The sequence below is a fragment of the Limanda limanda genome, chromosome 1 (assembly GCF_963576545.1).
Source record: "Limanda limanda chromosome 1, fLimLim1.1, whole genome shotgun sequence".
In the NCBI taxonomy this organism is placed as follows: Eukaryota; Metazoa; Chordata; class Actinopteri; order Pleuronectiformes; family Pleuronectidae; genus Limanda; species Limanda limanda.
Window position 1 is genome coordinate 35,790,392 of NC_083636.1, and position 13,152 is coordinate 35,803,543.

Here is a 13,152-nt window from a genome sequence, read left to right on the forward strand (position 1 = left end):
TCCAACGTGGATCAAGTTTCCCTCCCAGCAAAGCCAAAGAGTAAATGGCCTGAAGACATGAAACTCGCCAATATTTCACAAATAAAGCAAAGAATACAGGAATGTGGCATAAAAATGTATTTTGGGAAGAATCATTTTTTATTATTGTTATTTTTCCCAGCATGTTTCGACATATCTGTGCTAACAGCAGCACATTGATTGCCTGTAGAATGTGGCAGACATTGTATCACCCATGTTTTCTTAATTTCCTACTAGTTTATCTAACCTGTATAGATTTTTGGTCAAATATTTCTTAAATTTAGTCACTGGTGTGAGGGAACAAACTTTCTTTACCAGACTGTTAATAGTCGAATAGGTTGTCCACATACAATCGATATCAAAATATTAAAATGTCTGCGTTACAGCCCAGGTTAATGAGCAGCAGGTAACCAGCACTTACCAAGTTCTCACTCTTTAAAAAAAGAGCGCTTAAAATCAGTAGCTGTGTGGTGGTGTTAAGTAGGAAACTACTCCAGCACCTAAACAATGTGTGAACCACATTAACTGTGTGTGGTGCACTTACACCCGGCGCTATGTGGCACCACTGGAGCCACCCACTACACAACGACTTCAAACAAACACCCCGCACAACACCGTTTTACAATGCACGCTTCCTGACACTAACAGGGTGTCTGTGTGTGCGCGCTTGTAATCTACCTCTGTCACTTCTCGTCTCCTGCGCACATTCCTGAAGCTGATTATTAACTTATACTTCACCTAATGGCAGACCTTGACCTAATGAGCACTTCACTCAGATTTATTGTCATCCTGATTTTCTCTACTTTGCCAGAAAATGTAATTTTAATGACACACTCAGTTTCAACGACAACCACTGACCTCCAGTGTACATGCCAGCCGTGGTGAGCGTAGCCTTGAAGGGAGTGATCTGTGTGGCCTTCTCTGCAGCCAGCTCCTTGTTGGACTTGGGTTTAGGAGGAGGTGCAACGGGAATGTTGTTGGGAATGGGAGGGGGGAACAGGTTCTTTCCATTCTGGAAGGGATAATAAAAAGAGAATGGTTACAGAAAGTCGTGGTAGTTGGGGCAACCATTCTTTAATTCTATCAACAATATCAAGTGACATTTATAAAGAGGTGATTGGAAGTTGGCTTTTATTTCCTGATCCCGTTACCTGGTTGTCTGAAATGACCTCTGCTGCATTTGTAAGTCTGTGAAACATTACACCAGGCCTCTCCAGATCAAAGTAAGCTAACTAATGATGAGTGGCTACAGTAACTAATATCTGTGTTTCTGTATCATTTATAAAAGATGTGTGACCAGTGCTTTGATCAGTTATGAGTCTATCAGATCAACTGAGACTGATTAGAGTAAGCCATTTCCAAAAAGTAGAATTACAAACCATGACTCAAGTCTGACAAATGCTTGACTCAGATACAGCCCGGGTTATAAGACCAGACATATGCTGGACGTTTACATCAATAATGAAACTCTTATGACAGATTAAGAAATCTGATAACAAACATTACATAGGGATAATATTTTTTTCAGAACTGTGACCAAGAAATACAACTTTGTAACACTGTTTCCTAATTTAACTAAAAAAACAAACTAGTGAACTGGCAGTTACTACTGATTTCAACATGTTTTAACCTTTCCATTAATCGGTCTGTGAAAAGCCAATACACGTTTAAGAGGATAATCGGTTTTTGTAACAGTTCTTTATCATATAAATTCGAAATCTTTAGCATTTAAATATCATATAAGGTGATCATGGAATTTTATTATTGTAATTAAGACTTTGAATATGTCCGTTCATATTGACGAAAACACAAAATCAATTTGATCAAGTATGGACAGAATGAATCCTAATGACAGCATGTTGATTAGCCCCAGTTAGACTGGAAAACATGAATTAATTCACTACAGAAATTAAGGTATAATTATGCCAATAACAATGAAATAAAATTAAGTTTTCAAGAGTAGATTCTGACAGATATAACTGTCATATTTGTATAAGGTAATTGTATTTACTGCAATTAAATAACTTAATTTTCCTCAACATTTGAAGAAACAAATTCTGACTAAATAATTTGACTAAAAAGCTGAATTTAGATGTTATTTTCAGTAAAACAACAAAGATAGAAAAACATGTCTGATAAACTCAAGGGCAAAACGCTCCTGAGGGAGAATTGTAAGTGAGGCGATAATGATGTGTCCAGGGTGACATCTAGTGACTGCAGCAAAGACCTACAAGGCCTTTCCAATGATTTTCAACATGTCTGCGTTAATCCTCAGCTTCTATCAACATGCACGAGTGTTTGGGTTCTGGCTACACACGCAAATACCTGCATGACAACAGAGCCCCTGACAACGTGATCCATGGTCCCATAGTCAAATGCATCCTTGACATCCAGGTTGAAGTTCTCCGTGCCGGGGCTGATGGCTCGCACCAGCTTAGTGATGTTGTTGGAGTACAGCGTGCTGGACTGTGTCGGCAAACGACTGGGGAGGTCTGTGAAGCCGATATGCGTCACTCCCTAAAATAAATTAGCGAAACTAAATTACAAGAGCAGTGACAGATGATACTAGACATCATCGAAAAGCCATTAAAAATTAAAAAAAAACATTATGTGCACTGACCTGGTATACCGACAGCTCTCCGGGTACTGTGGTCTCAATGTTTCCTCCAGCCTCAGCAGCCAAGTCCACCACCACTGACCCGTCCTTCATGCTCTCTACCATTGGTTTGGTGATCAGAACGGGAGCCCGCTTACCTGCAAGGTTAAAATAGACAAAGTGGCATCAAATATTAAATTCATCTATTTTTTTGTCACATTAACTTCAATCAAATGGCTAAAATCAAAAAAGAAATATAGGGGGAATAAAAAGTTATTGTTATTACAGACTTCCGGGCCACATCGTTAAACATGTTCACAACAACTGAGCTTATGGTTGATATGTGGCCGTGTATAAAAATTCACCCTATCGAAACCCACAGAGTAATGGAACAAATGTGAAGCTGCTGGAAAATATGTTGACACATTCCAGTCATTCCATGACATACACCCCACGACTTGTCCCTTGTTTCTGCATTTTCTGACTTCCTGCCCAGAATACACATTATAGGATAATCCAGGACCAGTGGGAAAAGCTGTCTACAAGCCCTTGAGTCTGAGCACAGTTTAGAGGAAATGCATCCTTCACTTTCTACACCTACAATTAGCGTTTTACGAACTGTGCGTCTTCTTGCTTTGTGCATACCAGGGATAAGAGCTGTGCTGATGAGAATGTCCACGTCCCGACACTGTTTGGCAAACAGCTTCATCTCGGCCTCAATGAACTCCTTCGACATTACTTTGGCGTAGCCTCCCTGGCCCTCTCCTGACTCCTTGAAATCCACCTCCAGCGGCTCAGCACCCAGAGATTTAAACTGCTCCAAAGCTTCAGCTCTGGGAGAGAGAGAGAGAGACAGATATTATCCATAGGTCAGCCGGCGGTGAGATAACAGTTAAGTACGTATTGTAAAACTTTCAGTAAAGCAAACGGAGGATGTTTTTCTTTTTGCTATAGAAATCAGATCCACGTGGGAAATTATACCAGTACAGCTTTTTATCTTTAACACTTTCCAGCTTATCAGTTCCTGCACAAGTATTTCATATTAAATATTTGCTTCTGTCAATCAAATATCTAACTTACATTACATTACATTCATTACAAATATCTAACTTAAAGGCAGGGTAGGCAATTCTGGGGAAACCAAGAAAAGTGGAATGCAATCAGTATTCTTTGAATTTGTTATTCACATACATCATATTCACTCTTATATTAGAAACAAACCTGGTATCAAATCCTCTGACGATGGCGCCCATGGCTCTGGCAGTGCCAGCAGCTGACAATCCAGCCACACCACCTCCGATGATCAGCACCTTTTCAAAAACACAAACATGAGATGAAAATACAGTCACATAACCTGTTCAAAGTTAGAACTCAGAAAGACACATACACACTTGTGATTATACAACACTCATATTATTCACCTTTGCAGGCGGCACTTTCCCGGCTGCTGTGATTTGTCCAGTGAAAAAGCGACCGAAGCTGTTAGCTGCCAGCACCACAGACTTGTACCTGAAATGACAGAGCACAACAAACACAGGAAACACAATCAGAATACATCCAAGTATGAACTGTTCCTTCATGAGTTTAAACATGCAAAAATAAGAGGAACAATGCGGTTATACATAAATATAAAAATACGTTGTCACCATATAAACTGTCAACACTATGTACTGTACATACCCTGCAATGTTTGCCATGGAGCTCAGGGCATCAAAACCCTGGGCGATGGTGACTCGGGGAACCTGGTCCATAGCCACGACGGTGGCTTTCTTCTGGGAGAGCATTTCCATCAGCTCAGGGTTCTGAGCCGGGTAGATGAAGCTGATCAACGTAGCTGCTTCCTTCATCATTTCCACCTCATGGATGTCCAAGGCAGGGTTGAAAACAGGAGCACGGACCTGGAAGCAAGAATTGTTGGTCAGAGAACACAAGTGGAAAAGTTGACTGCACCCCCTTCCACCTGCAGCACATTAACGTTACCTTAACTAACACATCCGACGCCAGAACATCTTTAATGTCTTTAATTGTTGCTCCAGCCTGGGTGTACTGTTCGTCACCAAATTTGGAAAAATCTCCGGCTCCGGACTCCACAACCACATTGAAGCCCTGTTTGATCAGCGCCTGGACGCCAGCGGGAGACAGCGCCACACGGCGTTCATCCAGGAAGATCTCTTTGGGGACTCCAACTGTGAGTTGCTTGTATGGAATACCTGGAGAGGCAAAGACACACAACACAGGAGCATGTGAATTAACAGCTCTTATATTAATAATGACTTATTATATAATGAATAATAAAGACTTTGCATATTTTAACAAGGCACTTAAACAATATAAATAAGATAACAATAGCAGAGAGACCAAAATTATTATTTTAATGCAGGTTCCATTGCAGCTTCAAGGAGTTATCACTCCAGTAAATCACAGAGTTTGTACCATAAATACTGTTTGCAGTATGTAGTGTTCCACAGCAACATTACAGCCTGCAGCCATGCTACCCTCACTGAAGCTATATGCACTGGCCCAGTCCAGTGTGTCAGCTTGTCAGATAATCTGTTAAAAAAGAGGCTGACGGAAATGTCAATTTTTCATTCTGTGGAAATTGAAATGTCTGATGCAAATATCACACAGAATGCATCAACGGACAGTCACAGTCAGCAGTTTTAATCTGGGTGCACAAACAGATTGTTGCTGTTCTAAGCACAGCTGTTTCAACATGTGTGAAAACCAGAGATCAGATTAATGTGTGACTGATGATAGTAAAGATAAGAAACAGGGAAACTAATCAGCAGCAAATGCATAAACGGACAAAAACATATTAAAGTGGCTTTAGGATCTTTTTGTTCTCTGTCCACGTCTAGTCTGCAAGCAGCAGGTCACATGTTGTGTTGGCTCTTATGGAAAATTCCACTGCTGTTCCCTACCGCTGTCTCCTCGTCTATATATAAACAGCAGAGGCTCTGACAGGCTGCCTTTCCTCTCACCCTGCAGTGATGACCTGTCCTCTAAATACTGGTATTTTACTAAAAACTCCACAACACAAGGGAACTAAAAACAAACTAGCTGCAAGCTGCACATTTGATTTTGGGAGACTTTCAAGTAACAATCCTCACATGGCACCGTTGTTTAACAATTACTGTCACATTATGAGATGGTCATGCATTGTCCTCAGTGGTAAAACAAGTCATCTTTTAATCTCTGCCACAGTGCGACGCACTGTTTCACCTTATTCCCCTTTGGAAGTGCAAGATGACTGAATTAACAACCATTCTAAGTGCTGTACATCACAAGTCATTTATAAATGCTCACATTGATTATTTACCACTTCGGAAAAAGAGATGGGTTGCCTATCATGTTTGAATCCTGTCCAGAATGAGTAGACACCAGACGATACAACCACTGACCACTGCAACCATAAAAACCTTATCTTGTTAACATATTTGAACTTTAACTGCTGCGGATGATCTAACAATCGAGATAGCATGATAACCTTTTAACCTCAACATCTTGACCAAAGATAACGAAACTTCAGGGTCTATAAATAGACAAATATAAAAAGCTCAATGGGCCACATGTAAAGGTGTCTATGTTGGATTTCATAAAACATTTTCATTTCAAGGGATTCTGCTTGAGGTATCCTGTTGTGGCCACTGAGACGTGCTACTCAGAGAAGAGTGTGTAGGTCCCAAAAAAACCCTGTTATAAAATATATATCTTTCTGAGGCGGATTGTGATTCCTCTCACAAGCACCTAATGCAGCAAATCACCACAGCTTCAGTTTTCAGTTTGAATGAAAGGTAAGGGTTAAGATCTTACAACTATTTCATAATGTGAAAAATAACACAGATGATCATAGATAGCATCTGGAAACAAAAGACCAAAAATGATTGTGTCCCACAAACAAGTGCATCTATGTCGGTCAAGCCCAAAGTGTGTTCATAAAACACAGTGACAGTGTGTGCACATCACAGCTGACCTCACAACAACACACTCCCTCACTCTATAGTGTACTGTACGTCTATAGGTTCCCTAGAGGTGAAAGTATAGTGTGTGTGTGTTCCCCTCCTCTACCCGTCTGTGAGATTGTAACCTGATACTTGTGTGTCCAGAATAGACGAAGCCAGCTATTCTCGAGCCGACTGAACTGCAGGAATCTCAACCTATAGTCACTGTGAACTAGGTCACCAGCACCTTCAACACTCAACTACAGAGAGGGAAAGGGGGAGAGGGACACAGGCACACTCGTGAACCCAGCACATAAAGATATGATGCACCTGCAACCGGCTGGTGCTGGCTTTTACTGCACGCACACACACCCACACACGCACGTACACACACCCACTCTGTCTGGTGAGTGAGAACAGAGTGAGGGCATTGTAAATGGAGAATAATGCTGCATTACCTGAATGTGAACTTGGAGCAAACAAAGTTAGCAACCAAACGTTTATAAACAGACTTCTAAAAACAAACAGGATTGTATGTTTGGTTATATTTCTCTCTATTTTGTCTAAACAACAGATTAACTTCTTCATTACAATGACTTTGTACAGACCTTCAAACGAAAGAAACGAATGAAGGAACAATCCAAGGCCAGCAAAGGACAATAGTATGAATACTCTGCCAAGCTGTCCTCTTTAATTGAGAGGAAATATAACCTGTATTAACACCTGCACCTTATCCACAGGTACATGAGAAAGGTCACAGAATCTACAGGTGGCTCTGCTTCCATGCTACTATCAGTCGTAACACTATGAGTTACAAGTGTTTTTATTTCCAACAGGATGAAAATCAGGCTGGTATCATTGAATAAAACGATCCAATTATGATCCTGTTTCTTTCTAGTATTTTTACTATCAAAAAACATGCGGAGACGTCTTAGTGCATGTAAACTGTCCTGAATTCTTTATATTGGACTATTCCAGCTCTTCCCTGCAAGGCTGAACAGAAAGAAGAATGTAACAACCCTTAAAATATGAGGAAGAGCCATCTAATGTGAATTAGCTTATTCCTAATCTCACAATGTTAAAGCTCATCTCCCAGTGTAGGCTTCCCGTCAATAAATCACATGTCCAAACCCTGTTATGTTTGCTCCATTCTGGCTGAACAGATTGAAATGTTGCTGTGACACTGGGATAGTGTGCGTCACCGTGACAACCTCCATGCTTTCTATCTATAGTGTACATAAAATACACATCAAATCAAACAATACTGAGCTCATTTGTTATGAATAGGTGATCATTTAAATTTAAAGAAAACCCCTGTATTCCATAGCTTTGCACTGCCTATAGCAAATAAATCTTTACTACATGTGTCAATGCCAAAACCTGTGTGCACCTTACCTGGACTGGCACATCGTCCAAGAGCTTGATGGGTCCTGAAAAAGCGAAGGCATGACGATTGGATTGTACGGCCGGCCTGCAGCTTCATGCAAGAAACCCCACTGAACACGGGGGCAGAGCAGTTGGCCGCCACAACACGAAGGAGGCTCGCCATGGTGCACACACACCGGGAGGAGCTCAACAGGACAGGCAGCACTCCTCCTGTGGAACAGATAGGAGAGACAGGTGAGGAATAAGGGCACAGACAGAGTAGCACAGACAGGGGGAGGGGAGGGTTGTGGGAGAAGAGGAATAAAGGTGAAAATAAGAGTCTCAATGCGTTAAAGCCAGCCTTATCAGCTAACTGCACACACTTGAATTTGAAAGGGTTGAGCAGAGATATGTTCCACTCTGTTAACTTGTAGAAAACCACACAGTATGTATGACCTTCTGTTTAAACAAGTCACATTCACTGACATTCCTCCCTGTATTTGCACATCCAACACATATTCAGTCTGCTGGACGAATCCAGTCTATCAGAGGTTAATAATATTACACAAGTTTATATGAAAGAAGAAAAGCGTTATTTTTATATCCACATATTAACAAACGCAAGGTCAACAGTCACTTCTTGAAACTGCAGAGATCTGAAGGACTCTGAGGCAGTAAAACAGCATGAGGGATGGCATGTTGACTTAAAAGAGAGATACTAGAACAAGGATAGACTGGAGCAGCTTAGCTGGTGAAGGAGAGAATGAACCAGAATTAACTGGCAATAAAAACAACTCTCTCGCTCCACGTGTCCTTGTTTGTTAGTTTAAGGTCAAAACACACATTAGGTTGAAAGTCAAATTCATTCTTAGAATAATAACAGCTTTATTCAATAGTGCTGACATAAGAATTAAACTGATGAGTTAGTCGACTGTCCAAAAATGTATTCTTAACCTTTTAAGGTTGATTTATCACTTAAATCCTTTATTTTTGGTCTTTCATGACCTTGACCCTATTATTTAGATTGAACAATGGACTATTTTTATAAATCATCCAAATATAGTATATGATCATACTAATTGTAAATTATACTGCCTTGGGTGATTTTCCACTAATTAGCACAAAAGCACAACATAAAGACAAAAAAAACTCTGTGGCAAATGCATATTTGTCATGACATGTATTTGAATTAAAGGATCATTATTAGGGCTGCAAGTAACAATTGTTTCATGATCAATTTACTGGCCGACAGTTTTCGCAATGAAACAATAAACCTTTTTATTATATAAAAATGTCTGTTATAATTCCCAAAGTGCAGTTTGACACCATATAATGTCTTGATTTGTCCAACCAAGTGTTGTGTTATTTGAAGATTACAATTACTAACAATTAATTTCCTGCTGCAGCTCTGTTCAATTCATCCAAACCAATAAAGCTGCAAAGCACAAACACTTTAACAATCTACAAAACCATTGTTGTGTTCTGTGATCATTTTTAAACTTTGAAAGGAAGATGTCATTAATAGTGATTATATTTTTGATTAAATGACTAATTGTTTGGACGAGAAATGTCCATCAGCATTTATCAAGTCGTGTCCAAGTGGCTTTTTCGTGCAACTAACAGAGCAAAAGCCAAATATAATTTATTATTGATTATAGAAATCAAATCTGTTGATCAATTAACCGATTAATCGTCTTTCAGCTCTACTCAAGGCAGACTATGGTCTTTTAATCAGAGAGGATTAACTCTGGCTTTATGACCGTGTGTGTGTGCGTGTGCATGTGTGTGTGTGCTTGTGCGGGTTGTGTTGTGTTTATGACCTGATATAAAAGAAAGGGGGCCAATAAATGAAAGTAACACGTCACCAGAAAAATGAATGACATCCAGCTAACGGTTTGCTAACATGTTGCTACCGTTAGCAAATTGAATAATATGAAATAAAAATGAAACAACTAAGAAATAATAACCATCAGTGGTTCAACCCGGGTCATAAACATCCGCCTGTGACCCAGTGTGACGACAATAACAACAAATGGTTCCAGACAACAACAGAAGCGAAAGCGTGTGTAAAATGGTGGATTTTGTGTGTTTTCGATGAACCAGAGCAAAGTGTACAAACCGGCACTTGTGTGTTTTGGTCTCCTCTCACTGCGGAGTGAGCAGGAGGTGCAGGAGGCGGTGGAGGAGCAGGAGGAGAAGGAGGTGGGAGTGGAAAGCTAAAAACGAGCTAACGAGTTCGCTAGCCGCCGCTGGCTAACACACACACACACACACAAACACACACAACAACACACACCAATGTCTCCGTTAAGGAAGGAGACGTGCGAGGAGGAACAAAGTGAAACATGTGCAAAGGAGGAGAATCGTTTCGAGGAGCAGAAAGAAGGAGGAGAAGTGGACTGACCTTTGCAGACAGGTCCTGTCTCGCTGCTGCAGCTCAGGAGAACTCTGTGTCCACCCGGAAGATGGACGCTGCGGCACCCGTCGTTCGCTTATTATTGGGTCGTGTGAGGATGATGATGATGATGCACCAGAGTACTTTTCATATTAAATTTTTTTTAAAACATGTTTTATACTTTATACCACAGAGAGTTTCTTGTTCGTGTAAACCTGGTTGGCAATGAAACTCGAGTCTGCTTCTGATTTATCTCATTTGTTTGATCACTTTTTAACTTCAAGAACTTTATTAATTTGCCCGTTTGTTTACTTTTTTCAATGCACACACACACAAACACATTTGTACTGCTTTCATGTGCAATGATACTTGAAGATCTAGACTCATATTTATCAAAACTCATTTGTACATTTTTAATTGTCATTGGTTTGTTTTTTTTAATCTTTGTTTATTGTGAGATTATATTGTTTCTATTCCATTGTATTTATTTGCTTGTATATAAACACAAGAACATTGATTTTTAGTTATATGTTGGATCATATCAGAATTGACGTCCCAAAACCTATGCCCAAAACACAGCACATTTGCCCTACTTCCACTGAGGGGCGCTATTTTACTATTCTTATCAACCAAGGCCTCAGATCTTTTGGATTCACACCTTTTTTAATAGAGTGTATGATTCATACCCGGGGCTTCCTCTATTCGAGGTGACACTGTTCCGCCTCAACATAAAACAGGCCAAGGTTGCACAACACAAGTCTCATATATCTACACTTCTTCATATTTTATCATGAATTAATTGGATCACATTTTGTTTTGAGCTTCATTGCCCCTGAAATTAAGGAACTGATCATTTGATCTGTTGAAGTGGAGAAGATACTAACAGTTGATTCATGAGGGGTGTTTCTAGATGCTGCATTACTTCTCCAGATCATAATTACATGCGATCTAAGACGTGAAGTCTTGTCTTTCAGTGCTGACATACTGGAAGTTTAGATTGTGCTTTTGTGGGTCAACATGTGTTGCTGTGCTGATAGAGACACATGGGAGGTGATTATGGTTTTATCTGTGTTAATAAAACTTCTTCGTCTGTATTATTCAGTAAATCTGTTCAATCTGTTCAATCTACTTTGTTCACTTGTACTGTATGTACTGTATGAAGCAGATCTCTCTCTCTATGTCTCTCACACACACACACACAAACACACACGCACACACAAACATTGTATATGTATCCTATCTTACCTAAACCTAATTCTGACCCGAACCATAAAAGCAAGTCAAACAGCCAATTACAGGTAGGCCAAAAGGCAAGGAGTTCTGACTGGAAATGTCCTGACTGAGTTCTATAGACTCAAAATGACCCCCCCCCCACACACACACACACACACACACACACACACAGGGATCATCTGTTTCTCTTTATCTGGCTCAGATTGTGGAATGCATTGTTACTGCGTCTGCTTCTCATTGTGGCCCTTCACCAAAAAGACAGCTCTTCTAATTGCATTCGCTTTGCGTTGCACTTCTTTGATTTTCTTCGCTTTAAGTCTCTGTCCCTTTTCGTCTTCCTGTGACATTTGAACTGTAAATCTAACCAGCACAGGTGGCATTGTGATTCCAGGAAGCAGGTGGAAGAACATTTCCATGTTTAAATCCCTATTTCAAGTCAGTTTAAAGGAAATCACTCTGTTGTCGACCTTACTGTATTCACGGTTTCACTCTATTCTAGAATCAGTTACCTCTCCTCCTTATCAGAAGTGATAAAGTGATGTGTGTTTTTCCCATGTTGTTGTTTGGAAAGTTAAAGCTTTAGTTTGCAACCACGGGCAAAACTACCAATTACGGGTTCCCAACTTTCATGACACTGAAAAAAAAAGAAAGTATGGATTCAACATGGATTCACTGCCCACTCTTTCAAATCACACTCAAAAACATCTTTAACTTGGATCAGGGTCTTGTTCCAACATTTTATGGCTTGAAAACAGATCTTTGTAGAATTTATGTTGACAGGTCCAGCGAATACACAGCAAAGAGTAAACAAAAGGATGATGAGAACTGGTCTCGCCTCCATATTCCTGATGTTTCGTGTCATGTTACTTTGAGTTTAGTGTAAAAACCAATTCACATCTGTTTTAATTTTCTACTGCACTAACTTCTACTGATTTCAAATGTGAATCAAGACATTTGTAGCTGGGAGTTGTGGGAGGGGAGACGTAGATGTTCCTGTCAGAGAGTGGTCCCAGTGAACTCACCTGTGGGCACGTTTGACTCAGACTTTGAGGTGTGACCTATTTCAGACGGCAGCGTCAGTAAACCTGTCAGCTTTATTTATGGTCACTGCCATTTCTCTTCATTTAAAAGCTCTATAGTTTCAGTTGAACACCAAAGGCTTCGGGCCACTTTCACTTTCGTCCTGCCCCCATTCAGGCCGCAATGTATCTCCTTTCATTTCACTTTACAAACCCACCTCTGAGGGATAGTGACACATGTTAAACTCAAAACAATCTACTATCAGTCTTCACCGTGTGTTTAAAAGTCATTCTGTGGTTTACTGATCCTTGCAGGGATATTGTCTGTTCACTTCCCTGACACGTGTGAGGTCAAAGGTCAAAGCTCAGCCTTGAAGCAGGTTGGGATTCAGCCTCTTGATCAATGACAGAGAAACAGGCAACAATGAATTGTTGATTTTGTGCAGAATTTACTGTACGTGAGGGATATTGACAGTTTTTTCTAAAAGTCAGCTGAGAGAGAGAGAGAGAGAGAGAAAGAGAGAGAGAAAGAGATTTTTGAGCAAGAAAATGCTTTGAAGTCACAGAGAATTCCAGGAGTTTCCT

At 40.3% G+C, this 13,152-nt stretch overlaps 1 protein-coding gene across 1 annotated transcript in view; it reads right to left on the minus strand.

The window, feature by feature from the left end:
* Window positions 1-10,372, minus strand: part of nnt (nicotinamide nucleotide transhydrogenase) — a 28,435-nt gene extending 18,063 nt beyond the window's left edge. The window contains exons 1-10 of the mRNA XM_061070726.1: window positions 10,325-10,372; window positions 7,951-8,151; window positions 4,595-4,824; window positions 4,295-4,512; window positions 4,036-4,123; window positions 3,836-3,924; window positions 3,260-3,447; window positions 2,639-2,772; window positions 2,344-2,535; window positions 877-1,030 (exon numbers count right to left, since the gene is read on the minus strand). Coding sequence (XP_060926709.1) covers window positions 877-1,030; window positions 2,344-2,535; window positions 2,639-2,772; window positions 3,260-3,447; window positions 3,836-3,924; window positions 4,036-4,123; window positions 4,295-4,512; window positions 4,595-4,824; window positions 7,951-8,104 — 1,447 coding nt within the window. The 5' untranslated portion in view covers window positions 8,105-8,151; window positions 10,325-10,372. The remainder of the gene's footprint in view (window positions 1-876; window positions 1,031-2,343; window positions 2,536-2,638; window positions 2,773-3,259; window positions 3,448-3,835; window positions 3,925-4,035; window positions 4,124-4,294; window positions 4,513-4,594; window positions 4,825-7,950; window positions 8,152-10,324) is intronic.
* Between the last annotated feature and the right edge of the window lie 2,780 nt (window positions 10,373-13,152).